We start from the raw sequence: 22469 nt of genomic DNA, 5'->3' as shown, positions 1-22469 counted from the left end.
TATCAAGTAACAAGTGCTTTCAAATGAGTTCTGCACTTCAGTGTACAAAGATGAGCACCATTAATCCCCAACTTTGTTATGAAGCAGTATTGAAGTTCCATGCTATTTTCTTTATATAAATCACCGTCACTTTTCCCGCCACATACTCAAGATGTAACGAAAGCTCTGTAACAGTCTCATATCCATTCACACATTCGATAGGCTCAGGATCAGCTTTTGGGGGAATATTAATCTGATATTTTGTCTTTTCTCTAGCAAATGTGGAAAGAAGCCCACCTGTCAAAGGCTCTCTGTCTGGAAAAGTGAGCCTACCGTGTCATTTTCCCACCATGCCTACCTTACCACCCAATCACAACACGAGTGAATTTCTCAGAATCAAATGGTCTAAAATGGAAGTGGACAAAAACGGAAAAGACATAAAGGAGACTACTGTCCTGGTGGCCCAAAATGGAAATATCAAGATTGGTCAGGACTACAAAGGGCGCGTGTCAGTGCCTACACATCCCGAGGATGTAGGAGATGCCTCTCTCACCATGGTCAAACTCCGTGCTAGTGATGCAGGCATTTACCGCTGTGATGTCATGTATGGGATTGAAGACACGCAGGACACCATGTCACTGCATGTGGATGGTAAGGCTTTTAGATTGGTAAGAAGGGCTGTAGGATGGTACCCATGGCAGAAGTGTGGGCCAGTATGCAAGGGTATTTCTTGTTCTGGATATGAGCTAGTGGGAAGCTCATCAATTTAAGAGGCTTTGCTTTTCACTGAAAACAAACTTACTCATTCAGAACAGGTAACTTTTTGTGAAGCATCTTTATCAATTGAGTCTAATAAAGCACAGTATATTGGAAATATCGAAGACGCGGTACATAGTTTTTAAGTCATTATTTCAGGGCTGAGACCTACTACTGATTGCATTTGAGTACTAAAATAGCTTTTTTTTCATTTTAATTTCAATGCTGTATATATGCTGTCTTAGTTCTTTTTATATTGCCAGGACAAAGCACTATGACCAAGATAAGTTAAAAAGCAAAATATTTCATTTCGGGCTCACAGTTACAAGGGAAGAGAGTCTATGATCATGATGTTGAAGAGTGAGAGCCAAAAGGACATCAGGCGTGGTGCTGGGACAACAGCTGAGGTTGTGCCTTCTTATCTGCAAGCGGAAGGCAGAGAGCTAACTGGAAATGGTGTGGAGGAGTTTTGAAAATTGAGGTCCCCCGCACCAATGACCTACCTCTTCCAACAGGATCACACTTCCTAGTCCTTCTCAAACAGTTCCACCAACTAAGGACCAACTATCCAAATACAATAACCCTAGGGTCATTCTTACTCCATGTATAGACATAGACATATACAAATATAAAACTTTCCTCTTTTCTGTCTTAATTCTTAGTGTGATTTTTTTGGGGGTGCTGAAGATCAACCCCAATGTCTTGTGTGTGCTAGGCGAGCCCTCTATCACAAACCACAACCTCAGCCTCTTTCCTTTGATTATGAATGATCACTGGGAACTTGGTTCAACATAGTGACACTTGTTGCCACGCCTGACAAGCTGCCCTGGAACCGACACGGTAGAAGTGCATGCATTTGCCCACGCCTTTGTGCATGCACACGTAGACACACAAAATAAAAATTTAAAAAGAACCCCACAAAACAACTTTGAGTTTAAGAAATCATCCATGATTTGTATCATAATCTCTTACAAAGGCAATCAATATTTGAATTTTCAGTTGGTTCAGAGGGGGAAAAAATATCAGATTTTTAAAAAATGTAACCTTAATACTAGCTGCTATCCATTAAGTTTTGTAATGACACATTTCACCTTTATCCTCCCTTTAATGGTGGTTTATATGTCACTTGAGCTTAAGTTAGAAGACAAAGCAAAGAGAAATTGCTCTAATTGGGCACACACATAATGCCACAGCTCTTGGAAGCAGAACGTTGGCAAGTTATTAAGCGAAAGTTTAATATCCAGACATGATGGAACAGATTTTCTTCCGACTCTCAATTTCCCTATAAAATGTTCACCTTTCAGAAATACATAAAAGGAGTTCTGTTAAAAGCCCTTTCTTGTTTAGCCAAAAGGAAATGGTTTGAATTTCAGGTGCAACAAGCAAATGTATTGAGCCTCCTTTATTATTAATTTCATCTGTTTCCTGCTGTCCATGTGTCCATTAAATCCCTGGGTTCTTTTTATCCCCGAGTTCCTCACCATTGATTTTAGTTAGCTTAAGATTGTCCCTTCACATACATGTAAATGCATAGACGTGTATCACGCACATTTATTGTCTAAAATTCTCCAAGACTTTAACAGAGTCTTATCTTTTAATTTTTTTTTCATCATTAAAGTTTTGGCAATGGATTTGCCTGTTAGCTGCCTGGGAACAATGACTATAGTCTACTTAGTCTCCTTAGCCTTGGATAGCTTCAAGTTATTCTGACAATCGCAGACACTTACATATGCACTGATGGTCTTTGCCTTAGGCAAGGAGGCCCTCTGTTCTGTCCCCTCTCAGCATCAATAGTCAGTGTATGAGGAAGACTTATTATCCCCAAGATTACCTGAAACTTTAACTGCTATAAACCATTTTCAACCCATTCAAGTTTTTACTGAAAGCTTACAAACTATCCTAGGCTATTTCTCATGGTTACTAGATGTGTGGCACAGATGTACTTCCCAGACAGTTTTTGTGAGGCCACATGAAGGGAGAGAGTGGCATTTGGTGACATTTTGAGAGATGAAAGATCAGAGACAGGAAAAGGAATGCTCCTTGCCAGTCAGGGCATCTTTGAGCTGCTATGCAACTCCCTCTGTGTGGGAACTGATAACGGGGCTTGTCTGAGAGGTGCCTACTCTCTTTCTTGCACGGTTCTTTTGCTGGCATGCACTTGTCTTGAAACAGAGACACAGTATTAAGACCACCATGAGAGAGATGGTCTGATAGTGAGTCTCACGATGGGAGATGGATCTGTCCACCCCAGGACTCAAGTTATAAGAGGGTGACAGATATCTCTGAAACCTCAGTTCATTTGAAACAACAGCAAAAGGTGTTCTTGAGTCCTATGACTTGATGAAGTTTTACCTATAACATCCATGTACTCCAGTCTATATTTTGTGACTTTCCTAGCATTATCAGTTGGATTCATTTTGATGAATCATGATACTTAGTCCAGTTTAAAAATGGAACTAGAGGGAAGAAAGGACCAACAGTTCCACCCTTTAGATGTTTTCTTTTTCCAGCTCTTTGACATTCTCTTGAGACTTTGAGCACAGCTTTTTAACTACTACTTTAGCAATACATAAAATACAACCAAGAGGATCTCGTGGCACGCATGTCTTGCTTTTACTTGGCAAAGTGTGGAGAGCTTTATTTCAGGCCTCTCTGCTCAGATAACACTTGTATATTCATGTCAGTCACAGCAGAAGACCAAACATTATGCTAGTCACACAGTGGATTTAGTGCATACTCGGACAGTGCGCAGTAACCTACTTACCATTCAGAGCAACCAAATAAATATCAGATCTGCTGGATAAGAAAGGTGATTAAGACTTGTAGAGTCTGACTAGCTTATGAGTAGGGAGCAAAGAGAAGATTGCAGTAGGCATTCTCACACATAATGCCTGGTGTTTCCTCTACCTGATCACACTCTCTGCAAAAGTCAATGTCATCATGCTGACATAGCATTAAGGGGCAGGGCAGGACACCTAGGTAAATGGCATATTTGAAGTGCCTTTGAATCAGCAAGAGTTTTGTATACTAAAAGGAAGTAACTGTGATGATTGTAATGCGTGGTGTATTATTTCATTCTGGAATTTTGCACAATACAGTGAGGGATTTGAATGCTGAAGCAGTCTGTGGTTTGCTCTCTTTGCAGGAGTCGTGTTTCACTACAGGGCAGCAACCAGCAGATACACACTGAACTTTGCGGCTGCCCAGCAGGCCTGTGTGGACATTGGGGCTGTCATCGCAACCCCAGAGCAGCTGTTTGCTGCCTACGAAGATGGATTTGAGCAGTGTGACGCAGGCTGGCTGTCGGATCAAACTGTCAGGTGAGAGGGCTGTAGCCACAAGCTTTTAAGTATCAATCTACCAGTGAGAGTGGCACTCACCAGTGCTTTCCCTCCCCAGATATCCCATACGGGCTCCGAGAGAAGGCTGTTACGGAGACATGATGGGGAAGGAAGGGGTCCGGACCTACGGATTCCGCTCTCCCCAGGAAACCTATGATGTGTACTGCTATGTGGATCATCTGGATGGTAAGATATTTATTTAACTTTCTAAAGCAGTGGTTCTCAACCTTCCTAATGCTGTGTCCCTTTCATCCAGTTCCTCATGTTGTGGTGACCCCTCCCCCCCCAACAACCGTAAAATTATTTTCGTTGCTACTTTACAGCTGTGATTTTGCTACTCTTGTCAATTGTAATGTAAGTATCAGTGTTTTTCCGGTTGTCCTAGAAAACACTTGCAAAAGGATGGTTGATCTCCAAGAGGGTTGCAGCACACACAGGTTGAGAACTGCTGCTCTACTATAGCTTCACTTGAATTCATAAAAGTGAGAGAAACCTAGAACCAAGAGCACAGAGCAAGTCCTCAGGTTTATTTGCATTCCATACAGCAGGCTTTTTATTTCCACGACTGTATGATTTTGTGGTGAGATAAGCCAAAATTACAATGGAAAGGGAACGAGGGACGGGGACACGGTTATGCAGGGTAGAAATAGCTCAGCCAGTGGCAGGTTCTTCACAGCTATGGTGTCCTTTTAGAACATTCAAAATAGAAAACTATAAGGGTGGCACCTATTCTAGTGAGAGCCTGGTAGAAACCATGTAATGTTTAACCGCTGTGAGCCCAAGTGCAGATAAATACAACCCCAACCAAAAAAAGAAAAAAAAAAAAGCAGCATGGACTGGCAAATAAGGTCATATCAAAAAAATTTCCCCAGCTCCCCTTTGTCGCAAATATTTTTTTTCCCCTCAGGAGAGTCATTCATCCAACCAATCCACACAATCAAAATGACAAATCACCCACTGCTGTAGATTGTTTGTTATTCACCAGGGATGGAAAGGCAGCTTTAGATAAAGTCTTTTCTTCTCTTCAATGTGTTAGAGTCTGATTAATTTTAGCTCTGTCATTTTTCTGCCCGAGTAAAGAGTATTTGAGTTCAGTGCTTGACAGTAGCTAAAGAGTTGCAGGTAGATTTACAATGAAAGGCACAAGTGATGGCATTTACCACTCTAGAGGCAGTTGGGGGGTGGGGCGCTGGGATAATGGAGCTGATCAGTGAGGTGGGTTAAAGTCTCATGCAACAGCCAACATTATTCAAAGTGCCAGAAGTTTCTATTCTGATTGCTAAGAGGAGCCACATGAGTAAAGTGTACAACCACAGGGCAAACTGCACGTTGCAGACAATCCTCATGCAGCGAAAACATGTTTGTCCACAGAGGTCTATAAACAAATATCAATAGGCAGTTGTGGTGAGTAATCTGAAGGAAACACTCCTGTCCAGTGCACCCTAGAAGGGCACAAAAACACACTCTAACAACAATTTCATGGTTTTAAAGAAACCGAGGTCACAAGACTCTTGTCTTGTTTTCTTGGCATTTTTTTTCCCCCACAGCATTCAGAATTCTCAGAGAACTCTATTCTTGCAATTGTGTTCCAAGGGCATGGAAGTTTCTATGACTTTTGAAGTGGGTTTTCATTTATTGTGACAGGTATCTTAGAAGCCTGAGTAAATCATAAATATAATATTAAATTGACTTATTCTTATGACTTTGACTTGGTACACAGTGCGTTAGGTATAAAATGAGGCAAGGTGAGATAATCCCTTCCAGGCTGAAAACTATGTGATTTGATGCTTTTATTTGTTTGTTTTATTTGTTTATTTGATATTTTGAGTCTGGCTGTGTTGGCCAGGCAAGTTTCATATTCCTGGACTCAAAAAGTCCTGCTGTTTGGCCTCTCATGTAACTGGAGTTCAGGTGTGTGCTACTTTGCTAGGCTTTTTTAAAAAATATATTTTATTAATTTATTCATATTACATCTCAATTGTTATCCCTTGTATCCTCCCATTCCTCCCTCCCTCCCATTTTCCCCTAACTCCCCTCCCCTATGACTGTGACTGAGGGGAACCTCCTCCCCCTGTATTATGAGCTTTGCTAGGCTTTGAATCTCCAATTGTGTTCACTGAAGAATAGTTTACAAGATGTGAGAGCTAGATTATAAATGTCCCATGTTTTCCTTGTGCACTGATTAAACGTGCCTCAAAGGATACCATAGCATTCTTGTCACAATCATTTGATAACAGTGGGTGCGTTTTCTATGTTTTTGTATATAGGCAAAGGAAGACATATATAATAGGCAAAGCTACTATTGATGCACATATTATTAGAACATTTCTTTTATTATTTTAACTGCTTAAAATATCTTTAAAATAGTTTTTAATAACAGCTTTTTGAAATTGGAAACGTGTACTTGGAAGGCTTGCCTCTAGTAAATAAATTTCCTATTGCTATCCCAGTAAGGTGAAAATCTGTATCATGATCCATGGTTTTAGCTTAGAATAAAATCTTTCAGGAAAGTACTGCATATATCTGGGATGCTGCTGAGTCTACACTAGAGGCAGAGGTAGTTTAGGAAGGATATTTTTGAGATCTAATCTACTGAAAAAAACATTATCAAAGTTTATTGATGGTGAATAGTCAGGCACAAAACCCTGTTTTCCTTTTTTTTTTTTTTTTAAAAAGACATGGTTTCTTGTAGGCACAAATCTTTTTTATTATTATTTATTTTTATTAATTTATTCATATTACATTTAAATTGTTATCCCATCCCTTGTATCCTCCTGTTCCTCCTTCCCAATTTAACCCTATTCCCCTCCCCTATGTCTGTGACTGAGTGGGACCTCCTCCCCCTCTATATGATTATAGGGTATCAAGCCTCTTCTTCATAGCCTGTTATCCTTCCTCTGAGTGCCACTAGGTGCAAATCTTAAGCTAGACTGTCTGATGGAAAGCCAGGCTTGGGTACTCAGGGACCCCCTCTGTTGGTCCAGTCTTCTGTGTCCCTTAAGGGACACTGCGTTCTAGGGCTGTAGACTTTTTTAAAGCCTGGGTGGTAGAAGTCTGCCAAGGATGACTTAGCCACCCTGCACCAGTTGGGAGTTGGTCCTTATCATCTGCAATGTCACATCAGTGTTCAGGGACTAATATTGTCGGAGAGTAGTTCTGGGTTTCTGTATGAATCTTATCATGAAGAAGAATGTATTAGTCTTATATATCTATGTATATACCAATCATCTATCTATCTATCTATCTATCTATCTATCTATCTATCTATTTTTAAACCAGCCTGTGTAGCATGGGTTGGCTTGTGTTCTATCTTCTCTCTCTCTTTCTCTCTCTCTTTCTTTCTTTCTTTCTTTCTTTCTTTCTTTCTTTCTTTCTTTCTTTCTAAACCAGGCTGTGTAGCATGGATTGGTTTGCTTTATTTATTTATGTATTTATGTATTTATTTATTTATTTCTAAACCAGGCTGTGTAGCATGGATTGGTTTGCTTTATTTATGTATTTATTTATGTATTTATTTATTTATTTATAAACCAGGCTGTGTAGCATGGATTGGTTTTATTTATTTATTTATATATTTATTTATTTATAAGCAAGGCTGTATAGCATGGATTGCCCTGAAAGTCACAGTCCTTCTGCCTTAACTTCCTGGTGCGGGCTTTACAGACATGGGTTTGCTATTCTTTTTTTTTTTTTTTTTTCCGAGACAGGGTTTCTCTGTGTTAGCCTTGGCTGTCCTGGACTTACTTTGTAGACCAGGCTGGCCTCGAACTCACAGTGATCCGCCTGCCTCTGCCTCCCGAGTGCTGGGATTAAAGGCGTGCGCCACCATGCCCGGCTTGGGTTTGCTATTCTTAATAGGAGCCCCTTCCCACCTCTGTAGTCACACTTATTTCCAAGACAGATGTTCTGTATAAATCTTGCTTGTATCCCAATGTAATCCACCTCTGTTGTATAACATTACTTGGGATAAATGTTTTACATCCTTGAGGACTACAAACTTGTCATGTGGAATATAGCATGGCAAAACCAGCAAGCTTTAAACAATGCCGTTGTAGTACATAAAAGTGTTGGAAGGGTAAGAAAAAAGAATCACTACAAACAGTATGTCCATCACTGACTAAAATCTGTGTCAACTGAGCAACAAGGCTTTTGTTTTGTATTTGTTTGATGATTCTGGGGCGCCCAGCAGGCTTATACTGATACTGCTGTGGAAGCCTTTCCTCCTGTGTTTCTCTGAGGAAACTGGAAAATCTTCTCATGCTGCTCTTTTCTCAAATTTTGAAACTGGAGTGGATTGAGAATTAAGGAGAATTTTATGGCTGGTGATCTAAACGGAAGATCGAGATCATTCTTACAGAGTTTCTCTCATTCCCTTACTAAGGTTCTGGCTTTTAGCTGAATTGAATTGACAAAAATTCTTATTGAAAGATGACATCAGAAAATTGCATCTGATTTTTTTTAAAAAATTGCTGCACTAATAAAGGGCATTTGAAAGTGAGGCAGAATTCTCACTAAGTATATTGCTGCATTCACAGATCTCATATTTGATTGTGGTCAGGGAAGCCAAGTATATGAAAGATACTGGAGGCAGTTAAAATTGGATATCCCAACACTAATTTTTATTTAACTTTAGTTATTTATCATGAAAGATATTACATTAATAGAAGATTAGACATTTTTATTTCTTGATTTAGAATGTCATATTATACAGACACTATTCTTAACATTTACTAATTATATACATTAGATCCGATTCATTTTCTGGCTTTCCTTAAGTTTCTTTATAGCATAGTTTAGCATATGAACATAACATTTAGCTTTATTTTGGAAACTAGATGAGAAACTATAAAGGGCATATATTCATCTATATCAATATTAGCTTGTGTTATTTGAGATCTTCTAGGCCTTATGATGCTTTGTTAGATATCATTAGGAATAAGAATACTATTATTAGAGAAATCAGTGGGAAGTAGGGTTTGTAATAGGAGCTCAGAAGTCAAGATTCATGAAATAATTATTACTATATGTACCTTTGTTTTCCCATTATCTGGTTTGGAAGATGTTGAGATGCCCTTTAACTGGAGCTGAGATGGCAGCAGGATTCAGAAAAGCTAGAGAAAGATCAAGACCCCAGATGACTTGGGTTTGTGAAGAGGTTCCATACCCAATACACGTAGTAGGAACTGAACATGCATTTACTATTCAGCCTACAGGGAGTTTTCACTTAGCAACAGTAACTTGAAGAAGACTAGTTTTTACCATTATCTGGGCAAATGGCTGAACGGAAGCTCTGGCTTAATGCTGGTGCCAATATAGTGAGAAACAAAACTGCACATTGTTGGTTCCGGAATATGTCAAACTGACAGTTCTAATTATGGTTTCTATGGAATACATGTTATGTTTATGTCGCTGAGAAGTCTGATAATCATAACTCAGGCCCTAGCCTACTGGGGACCATCAGTACTTAGGAAGACGGAAGAGCACGCTGAGAGCAAACTCAAGAGGCAGCTCACTTTCTCAGCTTCAAGAAAAGAAAGGGCAAGCAGACCATTGTGGCCCAGGTCATTAATTCCAGCACTTGGAGGCAGAGTTTATGACCAGTCTGGTCAATATCCTAAGTTCCGGGCCAGGCAAGGGGGAACATAGTGAGACCCTTAAAAAATACAATCAATAAAAAAAGTAGCTGTAGAGAAACGCCAATGTGGAGGGAATGCGGACACAAAAAGGCACAATTGGCATTTGGAACCTGTTTTGAGAGGGAAAGTCAGGCTTACCACCCCGCAGGGTGGGCCCTACTCTCAAGAGTAGGAGGACAACTCAAGCTGAACCCAATGGGGGAGAGACAGGGACAGACATGGGAGGGCAGTGAATGTGATAAAGTGATTGTATAAACGTTTTACAGAATTAATAAAATGTGATTTAAAAAGAAGAACCAATGGCGTTCCATCTTGCCATTTACTGCTGGTCAGGTCTCGGGCAAATTTTGTCTCTTGAAGCTTTAACTAGATCCTTCTCTTATGAGATTTAGAACAAAGAGAGCATTTACTTTTGGAGCATGGCATGGAGATGGAGTGAAACCATGCGTGGGGCTTTTACTACATTGTATGACACAAAGTTAGTGGTTAATAAATACTAGTCGTTGTGTGGCTTATGAGAATGAGAGGGTTCCTCTTTCCCACTGCGCTCAGAGAAGAAAAGCATGTTGACACCACACCTGCGTGTATTAGGTTCTCTACCTCTATAGGAGGTGAAGTTTTTCTAACAACGAAGATCGTTAAATGTTGGAAAAAGACTTCGGACACTACAAAGTTTCATCCCTAGAGATTTCCTGAAATAGACTCGATCTGAGGGGGCTAGAGTGCAGCGTTCTGACAAAGTCAGCTTGAGGCGTGGCACGTTGAGGGCTATGAGGAGCAACCGGAACTGCGTCGTGAAGACCAGATCACTTTGAATGTGGTTAACGTAACGCTCGGGCGTTATAGAGCAATTACAAGATAACGTGGCGGCAGATAAATGGTTTCATATTGCCCCTCCAAATTTGTTTGAAATAACTCTACTCTGACTAGCCACTGTCTGCCCAAATCATGGCATTCAGCAGCATGCTGGTCTCTACCTCTCCACAGAGTCATTGGCACTCAGAGCACTGCCTTGGTCTTGCCATCTGAGGGCTTAAATCTTTGCAAAGGTGCTCTGTGAGTTAACGTGTTTCTCTGATGAAGTCAGCAGTGGATTAAGAAGTGTGTGTTCTTAGCTGCATATGATGGCAGAAAAGTAATCCCCAGATGAGATAGGTAAGAGCAGGCTGTCATGAGCATAGTGTAAATATTTTAGCTAAAACCACCTCAAGCTAAAATATTATTAAAATTAAAAAAAATCAATACCCTTTAAATAAAAGTGGAGTATTTGGGTTTCTTATGGAAGCAAGTACTTGTCAGAAAATAATTGGCATTTCAAAGCCATTTTATTGTCTCTGCAGATGTGACAGATGAGGTCAGTTCGTCTCCCTTCATGGTTGACCCACTTAGCTCCCTTGCAAATGAGTCAATGCCAGGACCGTATCCAGACCTGACTGACTGGCTCAGAGTTCCAGCACCTCCAACTGTAGAGACCTGTATTTTCCATGCAGCCCCACCTTTAAGGATTTTTACCTCACCTACATGAACTTGGTACCTCTCTGGCTCTCTGGAGACCTTGTGCATGCCCATTTTGCAGTGATGCTCTGCTTGTCACAGAGAACACTTCCCCCCACCTTGCTCCCCTCACTCCACAGCCCATCTTCTGACATTCTCTTCTACTGGTAATCAAAACCTTATTGCCTCCAGAATCTCTTGGTAGCTTCTTCTGACTCACACTAGGACTTATCGACAGAATCTTTTACTTTATTTGCTTTATTTAGAGTTAGTTTCATGTACTTTGCATTTGTTTTCTGGCTTATTTTTTTTTTCCAACTATGATGTGTTACCAGTTTTATTTCTGAAAATACTTTAAGCACTCAGTTGAGGAAAGGCTACAAGTTTTTGTACTGTTTTGTTTCGAGCCAATATCAAGGGATGGTTGTAGGCCTGAACGCACATAATAGTTCCCCAAGAAATGCTTGATAGAAATAGTAGGTTTTCTTTAGAGTTTATCTTTCTTTCTCTCTTTAATTGTTGACCATTACTTGGTACACTATTGGCTTTTATTCAGGTTATAAGGCCCAGTCTTAGTAGAACTGACACATTTATAGCATTTATAAATAGTGGCCCTTCAAGGTGTGAGAGAGCAGGGTATATGAAAGGCTATCCCAGAATGTGTGGTTATCTAATATGTGACTCGGAGGACAATGAATATTCATTTTTAAACTGAGCATTGTGTATATGTGAGGATACGTGTATTTTAGTTAAAGTATGACAGAGAAAGAGTGAAAGATAAATCCCTTGAAAAACTGTAAATCAATACTTCGATTTACTATTTATTTTGAATTGTTGTTACCACCATGTGACCTGGAATAACAAATGTGTGTGTGTGTGTGTGTGTGTGTGTGTGTGTGTGTGTGTGTGTGTGTACACATATTTAAATGCATATGTATATATGGTGTATGATGTATATATGTATACACATATACATTACACACACATAAATACATATAAATTTCCTAAAACGCAAGCATGGATTTTGCTAGTTTACTGGACTGCTATTCACAGCACATAGGTCCATAGAACGGGACCATGCCATGCAAATAAAAGAGACAGCATCGTTGATGCTGCCCTCCAAATTCTCTGGTACAGGAAAGCACAGTGAGATCTTAGCTGTGAGCACCAAGAGCAGCCATCACCTGTCATAGTCTTATGCTCTTGATTTTGGCTTTTTGACAGTTCTGCCGAGTGTCTCCTGAGAGGTCGCTTCAGTGTTTGAGCACCATGAATCATTTTTTTTTTCATGCTTTAATTTGTTTTACCATTGCTTGCTGTTTCACCATGTGTCACTTTTCAGTCTGCCAAGAAGCATCTTTGCTGTCAGGCACTCAGAAGAATGGAAAAAGTTCAGGCCTGATCTCTTTTCAAGGGAGACTTGCGGTAGCTGCTGGTCAAACTAAAGTTAATTTTCCTTAATATTTCTCATGATGTTAATTTCCATGATTAAGAAAGTTCTAGTTTGTGCAGTGTGTCCAGACATGAAAATCTAAATAAAAATGCCTTCTTTCTGTCGCTGTCTATCTCTGTCTCTTTCTTTCTTTTGTTCCTCCCTCCCTCCCTCCCCCCCTCCCTCCCTCCCCCCCTCCGACTTCTCCTTTCTTTTCTCTGTGTAGCCTTGGCTGTTCTGAACTCACAGAGATCTGGCTGCCTCTGCCTCCTGAGTGCTGCAATTAAAAACTAGACCCCTTGGCCAGGCGTGGTGGCACACGCCTTTAATCCCAGCACTCGGGAGGCAGAGGTAGGCGGATCGCTGTGAGTTCGAGGCCAGCCTGGTCTACAAAGTGAGTGCAGGCCGGCCAAGGCTACACAGAGAGACCCTGTCTCGAAAAACCAAAACAAAACAAACCAAAACAAAACAAACAAACAAAAAAAAAACAAAAAAAAAAAACCCCAAAAAAACCAAAAAAACAAAAAAAACTAGACCCCTTTTTAAATTGGTGGTGGTGGTGGTGAGCATTCCAATGATCATTTATTTCTTTTTTCTTTTTTATTGTTTTTAAATTTTTGTTCACTTTCTATCCTGATTGTAGCCACCTCCCTTGTCACATCCCAGTCCCTCTCTCCCTCCCTCGTTCTCCCTCCCCCCTCCGCTGCTCCTCAGAGAGGGGAAGCCCTCCACCCCTATCAACTGACCTCAACCTCTCAAGTCTCATTGGGACTGCCTGCACCCCTCTTCCTCCGTGGCCTGCCAAGGCTGCCCCGTCAGGAGGAAGAGTTGCTCATGTTGTGGTGACCTCCACCATAAATTTATTTCTGCTGCTACTTCATAACTGTAAAGTTGGGGTTGTTATGGATTGTCATGCAAATATCGGATATACCGGATATCTTATATGAGGTCCCTGTGAAAAGGATGGTTCAACCGTATGTGGGTGCCATGCCCCACAAGTTGAGAAGCCATGTTTTAGACCATCTCTGGAGAGGCAACCAAAATAGGAGTAAGCTAAAACTTGAAGCAATTAGCTTGAAAATATGTGATAATGTGACAGATGATATTGTTTACACGTTTTCATTTTGAATAGGCACATTATCTTGTATATAAAAATCCTCTGTTCTCCATTATTTTATGTGTTGTACGCTAATATCAATATGTATGTATAGACCTTAAAAACATTGCTGCCTTGATGAGGCATCTGCTGGAAATTTATAATGGACTTCTCTTGTCAACTATAAGAAGGCATTCTTTTCCTGGGAGGCAACTGCTTGCTAAATCTAAAATTACCATGATTTCTCAGGTGCATGTGTGCATGAGAAATGGTATAGCAGTGCTGGCCTATCCTAGTGCAACTGCAATTTGCCCCCGGAATACTTTGCACCTGCCTCCTAAACTCCAAAGGTGGTGCTGAGATTCAAACACGGGTGCATTTTCCTCGTTTGCTGAGCTCCTTTGTTTGGTTTAAATTGCTGACTTAGAGCCATGAGCAAGGGACCCTGCTCTGGTCTCCTTCTGTACTCACTGTTCTTGACATAGCCATGGTAGGCAACTGCCTCCATATTTGGATTTGCTCTCTCCTGCTTTGGATTCACTTGTTCCTGGAATCTATCAGAACTTTAAGATATGTTTACTATAAATTACTTGTGAGTTCTCTACTCCATTGAAATATGTGTTTTTAGAGCAAAACTTTTCAGAATATTTCATGAAATGAACTCAATACCGGATGGTCTGTTTCAGTATTTGGAGACTGTCACATGTGTCGGGAGTGTGATTAGCTATGGACCGAGCATTAATTCTAAGTGCATAAGGACAATAATATAGTTATATGGTGTCGGATTTGTTATATTGTTATGGTTGTGATATGAACAAAAGTAGTATTTATGCTAAGACATTATGGCATAGGAAGGCTTAAGTCATTAATTTTGAAGCATAGTTAAATTAAATGATTTTCTCTTTTTTCTTATTCCAAAATAACAATTATGCCACAGAAGGCGAGTGACTACATATTGTCTTTATGAATAATGCTTTTTTCTATTCTTACCTTAAGATAAGCTCAAATCAATCTAGTTAACAATCTAGTTTTCTTTAATGAGTGAGGTTTTTTTTTTTTTTTTCTCCTCACTCTGGCTAGCAGATTGCTTTTGTGAGTCAGGATCAATAGCAGTTTTGCCACAGAACAGAGTGTTTAGCAGGAAGCTAAGGAGCCAGGAGCAGTCTCAGCAGGGATAACAAACCCAGGAGTTCTACTTTTGAGGGACAGCTGTGGGCGTGCCCTCCTCCCTAAAGAAGCATCCATTTCAGGCCTCCGCCACCTGTGGGACTGAGCTGAGAGACGCTGCTCACGCTGACCTCTCCCTCAAGCCTTTTCCAAGTTGCTTCGTGCCATGTCAATAGATGAAACTCAATGACTGTTCTAGGTGGCAACAGAGCTAATTTTTATTTGAGGTGTTGCTTGACAGTGTGAAAAACAGAACAAAATGTTCTGCTAAAGGAGAGGTAGAAATGCCGTGCATTGAACATATATTTCTGAATACACACTGTGAACACGGTAGAGTGACTTTGGTGCTTTTAAACCTTATGGGGAGGGTGTTGTTCGTTATGTGCGTTTTGGGATGGGAGGTTACTGTTGTTGTTGCTGCTGTTTGCCAGCCTAGGTGATTTAATATATAAGCCTATCCTTAACCCCATGATAAAAATAAGTTTCTTTCTTTTAATATAGCAGCTCTTAATGGGGTTTTGGTTTCTTTTCCTCAGTACAAATTTTGGATTTATATCAAGAACAGCTGATATGTGTATTTTGGCCATTTTTTCCCTATGACTAATTTTCTTTCTCTCATAAAACTATCACACACTTAGACTAATGGTACCATTCATTTAAAGCAGTTGGCTTGTTCCATCTGGCTTGGGTCAACAGTAGATCAACACTGGAGGAATTCTGTTTCCCTGTTGTCTGATCTATCACAGCATTAGAGATCACCTCTGAGGCACGGAAACACGACCCTGGCTTCTGCAATACTGGCCTGATAACATTTTAGCTTCCTCTCTATCTCAGTTGTACTCCTGCCTGTCAGGTTATATTTATCTAGATGTTCTTCCATGTTTCCTCTGACTTTTTTTTTTTTTTTTTTGCCATTTGTGCCCATATCTTAGAAGCATCATTTAATTGGACTTAAATTTATTTTGGCAAATTGTTGTTACACTTGTTGCTCACATTTAACAAACTGCATTTCCCCCCAAATTGTATTGTAATAGTTAGCTAAAATGAACAGTGTTCTCTGCTAATTGGACCTACTGATGAGCAAACATTCAGAAGTTGCTTATTGGTTAATCAGCAGGTCTAACAGCCCATCGATTTTGGCTAGAGCCCCTGATGACATTTGTGGTGACGTAATGAATGTTAGAGCACACGCTCTTCTCGTTCTCTGGGTACAGCAAGCAGGAAAAAATGAGCAAGGCGGGGCTTTCTTTGCCCTGTAGAGGCCTGGTCCCCTGAACTATTCTGTGTGAGCTGGTATCAGCCCGCCCAGCTTGCACTGCTGTGCAACTGCAGCCTGCAGCACTGTCACAGTGACCCTGAGACAGGGACACAAGGAAGAATGACATTCTTTCCGTCTCTAATGCTTCTACCCTTGCCCAAATCGAATTCCTGGGGATTTCTCTTATCTAGTTGTTTAATCAATAAATTTAATCTGGGTGGTAGTAATATGTCGGAAGAAGGGGGCGGGGTCAGAGAACTGCTGTTTGATTTTAGAACTCTCTTGATAGGATGTTGAATAATCATTTGAAAAGCTTTTTTTTTTAAATTTTACAATAGTTTAATCACACTTTATTAGCGAATGAATGCTTCACCAAATTGTTGGAAGGAATATATGTCTTTGTGCATATACACATATATCCCTCCACATGCATACATATACAGATACTTATGTAGAATGAAACTTGTATGGTATATTATTTTTATTATATCATAATAATAGTTTTATCAAAGAAAACTTGTGGCTGTTTGCTTTCTCACATGAGAAGCTGCCTCCTTACTGTAGAAAGTATCGTTCGTCCTCTCGCGGTATTTTTCAAAAGAGGAAGAGGATGAGGACTACACCTAAGCCCCCTTTCTTCCTCTTCTTACTGTAGGCGATGTGTTCCACATCACTGCTCCCCATAAGTTCACCTTTGAGGAGGCCGAAGCAGAGTGTGAAAACCAAGACGCCAGGCTGGCGACCGTTGGAGAGCTTCAAGCAGCTTGGAGGAACGGCTTTGACCAATGCGATTACGGATGGCTGTCGGATGCCAGCGTGCGACACCCTGTGACTGTGGCCAGGGCCCAGTGTGGAGGTGGTCTACTTGGGGTGAGAACCCTGTATCGTTTTGAGAACCAGACATGCTTCCCTCTCCCTGATAGCAGATTTGATGCCTACTGCTTTAAACGTAAGTGTTTTGATATCTCTAAAGAATACAGATTAAAAAGCGGCAGCAAAGATAATTCATTGAGGTTCCAGTGAAGTCGGGATGAATTCTGTATTCTGTATTAAGTGCATGGAACGCCAACAGTTCAGTGATACAAATAGACAATACCAGCATCATAGTTAGCACAGTAGGGAGTTTGGCCTGTGTTTGTCTCTTTTCTTTTGACGAGAATGCCAGATTGGGGTCTTAACTGCCCCCTGCTGTATCAAGAATCACAGAACAGCTCCTGATTGTCATTGCACATTAACTGAACTGAAGCCTTTAAATTCAGTTTCACTGTTGGTATAACCATGTTAAGCCAACAGCAGCTGAGTTAAACCGTTGAATCCTGTTTATTTTGTCTTTGATATCTTTTTTGGGGGGTGGTGGTGGTTTTGAGACAGGGTTTCACTGGGTAGCCTTGGCTGTCCTAGACTTGCTTTGTAGAACAGGCTGGCCTCGATCCATCTGCCTCTGCCTCTGCCTCCTGAGTGCTGGGATTAAAGGTGTGTGCCACCACGGCTGGATTGACATCATTCTTAATGCAAAAAGCAGTAACTTAAATTTAAGTCATTGTAGGTGAGTATTTGTGTGGAAATTGATAATGATTAAGTTTAATTCCTGCCTAAAAGTCAGCCATCTTGTCAAGTTATCAATATAATTCACATATCTCATTTTGTTTCAAGTAATAGACTATGTACCTTTTGATGATTACTTTTGCTTTGAAATGGTTAAAGTACCATAAAGCCTCTTTGTAACATGTAGCATGAAATAGCTATGTTCAGTTAGGTTTACCTTGTAAAATTAATTTTAAGTAGCATTCATGCTATACATATTTAAATTGTTTTTAAATATTAGTCCCATTATATAATATTATAATCATAGAATGCTCAGCTAAACAAATAACTAGTAAAGGTTTTTATGGTTATATTTACTGTAGGTTCTGTAATGTGCTAGCTAACTAATGCTTAGATATTTCAGTGACCTAAGCTAAGCCTGAGATTGCCTAATGTTATAATAAAATATCAATATGACACATGAAATATTTTGAACTAGCTTTCTAATTCCTAAGAGGCAACTAAAATAGTTAGAAAGTATACTAGTTTGGTATTAATTGGTCTCTAAAATGAAATATGCAGGCATTTTTCAGTGGGAAAAAAAAAGGGCAAAGATATGCACCTAAGCAGCGTGTTGGAAAAGACACTGGATACATAACCTAATGGCATAGAAAGGTTTCATTTCACAGACTTCTGTCTCCCCACTAGGCTGCCTCTGCCTAAATCCTCCACTTCAGGCTGCCTTTTCTGAGTGTTATGTTGTGTAGTAGTTTAATTCAAGCTGGCTGATCCATAAAAGGCCTAGTGAATTCTAGCTTTTCTTCCCAGGCTTTGAAACAACAAAGTTCATCATAATTTTTTTTTTTAGAAAGACAAAAATAACAATGAAAAATCTTAGCCTAAATATACTCATATACATGTATACATATATGTCATGTATATTAACTTACACGGAATTCTCTCATTAGTGATACTAAAGCAAATCATTTATAGAGCAACTTTTACATTAGGCTAACAATGTGATGAAGGAACAGGCTTGGGTTGACAGTAGGGGATGGAAAAGGAAATGTTTATGTAAGGGGTGAATAGAGTGGCTGGCCTGACTATCTTACTTCATAATTTTTTCCTGTGCTGTATAAAATTAACAGCAGAAAAAAAAATCCCAAATAACACATTTTCTTTTCAGGGAAATGGAAACCCAAGCTTGAATGTAGCCATTGAGAATATTATTAAAGATTTGGTCCTGGCAGGCTTTAAACTAATTATCTAAATGAGTTTACGTGGATACATGGAATAACAAGGTCCTTAGATTTAAATAGATTGACCACATTAAGTTTAACTTACACAAAAGCAGATTATATTTATTCTTTTTCTGTTCATGTAAGTATATAGCATCTTGTAATAAAATACATAAAGCCTTTCCCTGTATAACCTGTAGCTGAGATTCTTGCTTATGTTTTCCTTCCTTAAGACTACCATTTCTGACTCGTAAGAGATTTAAAAATGTGGCAGTGCTGACAACTTTCCCCAGGTTCTAGTGCATTTTACAATGATTCTTCTACTACGTGAATATGTTAAGATTTAAAATTATTTCCAAATGATTTGACTGAGGCCCAGTTTTCCCATGCAGTCCAGTGGTGACTAAGTGTAGCCTCTGCTGCAGTTCCCATGGTGATGTCTCAATAAGTTGAAAAAGCAAGAGATACATGCGTGCTGTAAGTCATTTGGTTTTTGTCAAGCAAAGAAAGTGGGTTTTTAGGTGTCACTGTGCAAAAACATACCAAATCTTAGTTTGTTCTGTTGCCCTCCTCTTTACAAAGGCACTTAGTTAATAGTACATTTACAATATCAGATAATGCACACAGATGGAATTACCTGGTTAAATAGATTTGAAAACAAAAACAAAAACAAGAAACCAGTCAACTAAATGCCTCTTAAAAATAACTAACCTATTGTCCTGTGATGAAAACTGCCTACTTTCTAATTGCCTTTGGCCTCAGGATTAAAAATATGCTGCGAAAGAATGCAGTTCAATGCTTTGAAAGTCCAGGTGAAATAGCTCCAGATTTAAGTGAATCAAAAATAATTGAACTAGCCGAGCGGTGGTGGCACACGCCTTTAATCCCAGAACTCGGGAGGCAGAGGCAGGCAGATCACTGTAAGTTCGAGGCCAGGCTGGTCTACAAAGTTAGTCTAGGACAGCCAAGGCTACTCAGAGAAACCTTGTCTCGGGAAAAAAAAAAAGCTAAAAAAAAAAATTGAACTTTTTGAAAATTCCATAATATATGTCCTTAAGGACCTTGAGGAGACGGGAAGGGACATATTTCCTAAACAATTTATTTTAATATTCTTTAGCCCTCAGTCTTAGTTTGTTTGTTTTTTTTTCAAATCGAAGTTTGAGTATTAGAATTTGAGCTATTCTTTTTAAAAGTTGTTGATCAAATTCAAAAAGCAGCCTTTCTATTGAACACAGTTCTTTTGTTGTCTTTCTGGATCTTCTCCAACTGGAACAATTTTGTTGAGGACAATTTTTGTGTTTAAACTTCTAGTTACTATTTGATCTGGGTTTGAGCCTCCTTGCTTCTCCATCGTTCCTTATCCAATTATGTTTGAAGCTAGAATCTCGAGCAGGCTCAATTGGTCCCCCAACACATCATGTACTTTCATATGTATTTGTCCATGTTTATAATTAGGCTAGTCTTCAACTCTATGATTACTTCATTGCCTTTTCTTTTTTGTGCCCTCAACAATTATGGGCCATTAGCTACCAAGTATAATACTTCCTTACTCTGCATTTCCGACTGTTTCCTGTTTATTGAGTTTGACTTTATTACTATCCGATCACTTACAAAACTTTAAAATGACAGTTCTAGTTCTGATCCCACTGTGCGAATAGAAACACTTATCACGGATGGGGCCCTCAAGTCTTACTGTGAAATACCCACTACTTTTGTCTTCCCTTGTTCACAGGTGATGTTTCACATGATAAAGAGGAGTTGATTCAAAGTCAGTCAATTCCTCCAAGATGTAGCCAGTATAAGAGTTAAATGTGGGCTTTATATTTTGTTAGGGGGATCTGCCTCATCTGTTCCAGCAGAAGCCCATAGAAAAATAGTCCATAGGATGTAAAATGCCATAAGCATGTTGATGTAAAACATCTGTGTGGCCAACAGCTGCAACAATTGGAACGGAAGATTTGTGGGAAAAGAAGCTTGCTGGGTTTTGTTGGCTTCCTCAATAATGTCATTGAAAAAAAAAAGATTTTCTAAAACCCGTGCATCCAATGTGAATGAAACTATGGGAAGGGTACTTTTACAATAATCTAGAGTTGTCTTCTCCTCCTTATACAAATCATCAGTAAAGTAGTACAGTGGTATTTATTCATTCCTATGATATTTCTTTGTAGATGGTGTCTGAAAAAAAAATCATTTCCTTTTTTGGAAAGGCTGAAGCAAATGGCGCATATTATCAGATCCACTGGGTTTTGATGGAAATCAGCTGTTGGGTTGACAAAAAAGCCACCCAACCCAAAAGGAAGTCTGAGGTTTTTCCATTCCAAGTCATAGAATTAATTAACTTAATTGTAAGCAGACTTTCTTAAGCAGGCCTCTAAAATTATCAAACCCCTCCTTTTTTCTGAAAACAAAGTCACATAAATGCTGGATTTATAAGACAGACTGCCCAAGACTCGCTGCTATCACCTTACCACTCAACAAGGCTAGGGGAGAACAACAGAAAACGAGAGTCATAATTGACAAAGACATGTGCTTATTTAATTTTCAAAAATCTGAGTCCATTTTTTAAAAACACTGGAAAAATATTTTCATGGGATTACAGAGAGTTGCTAGGTTGAGCAGGAGGACCTGATCCATAGGCCTTCACTTTGCTCCAAATCAGTGTCACCTTCTTCTAAGTTAATTTCATCAGCCACAAAAAAACACTCTAAGGGAAAAAGGAAAATTACCATTCTGTTGTTATTAATAATGATGTGATTAAATTTTCTCTTATACGAAGGCGTCTAAGAGTTTGTATTATGTTTCCATGGGAACTTCCTTCATACATATTTTTTTTTTACCATTTCCCTAAAGAATGCAGTTATAAGACAAACATGAAATCTGGCAGTTAAGTGAGGTAACGGCGATGGAATTTCAGAGGATAGAGAATTGAATTAAAAGAAAAATAGTCAGACACATTTTAGATCTTTAAGTTGTTCATGTCAATCAAAATTGACCAATGTTTGTGCCAGGAAATACAGGCAGAGGCAGCTTTTTTTTTTTTTTACAAGAGAACAAAAGGTTCTAACATGTCTTTCAAGGTCCCAGTATTCCTTTTGGTTAATTTCTTTTTTAATATAAAAGGAAAAGAAGCAATGGATTTTTAGATAGCTCGTAGTATAGTTTAAGTGGACACCACGTTTTCATTGGACAACTGATGACTTTGTACTTTTAAAGTGGTTTGAAACATCAACAGCAAATAGTAAATTCCAGTGCCCCTCTCCTAAAATGGAACTTTTTATGTCCTATTTGGATTTAGGATAAAATATCGCCATCATGTCATGAAGTTCTGACCAAAAGGATGAAGCCAAAAGGCACACAATTTTGTTTTTTGTTTATTTTAACAATTTGTTTTAGGGAAGATACAAAGCTTTTAGAACCTGCTGATGCAACAATTTCTAATAGGAATGACCAGCATTGCTCAAACAGTTATTTTACAACATATGATTATAGCAAGATGGTAGCTGTGGGTTTTCTCACAACCGTTCCTTATGTATTCACTGGCAACTAAT

The 22469-nt window shown here is 39.4% G+C and overlaps 1 protein-coding gene across 5 annotated transcripts in view; it reads left to right on the top strand.

Annotated features, from left to right (window-relative positions):
- The window catches only part of VCAN (versican), a 96344-nt gene that overhangs the window by 14412 nt on the left and 59463 nt on the right, over positions 1–22469 (top strand). For all 5 annotated transcript variants that reach the window (XM_084802218.1, XM_084802220.1, XM_084802217.1 and 2 more), the window contains exons 3-6: positions 256–630; positions 3881–4055; positions 4135–4262; positions 16815–17108. In XM_084802218.1, coding sequence (XP_084658344.1) covers positions 256–630; positions 3881–4055; positions 4135–4262; positions 16815–17108 — 972 coding nt within the window. The remainder of the gene's footprint in view (positions 1–255; positions 631–3880; positions 4056–4134; positions 4263–16814; positions 17109–22469) is intronic.

Source organism: Acomys minous (assembly GCF_964271855.1).
Source record: "Acomys minous genome assembly, chromosome: 11".
Taxonomy (NCBI): Eukaryota; Metazoa; Chordata; class Mammalia; order Rodentia; family Muridae; genus Acomys; species Acomys minous.
This window is presented reverse-complemented; position numbering and strand designations above follow the sequence as displayed.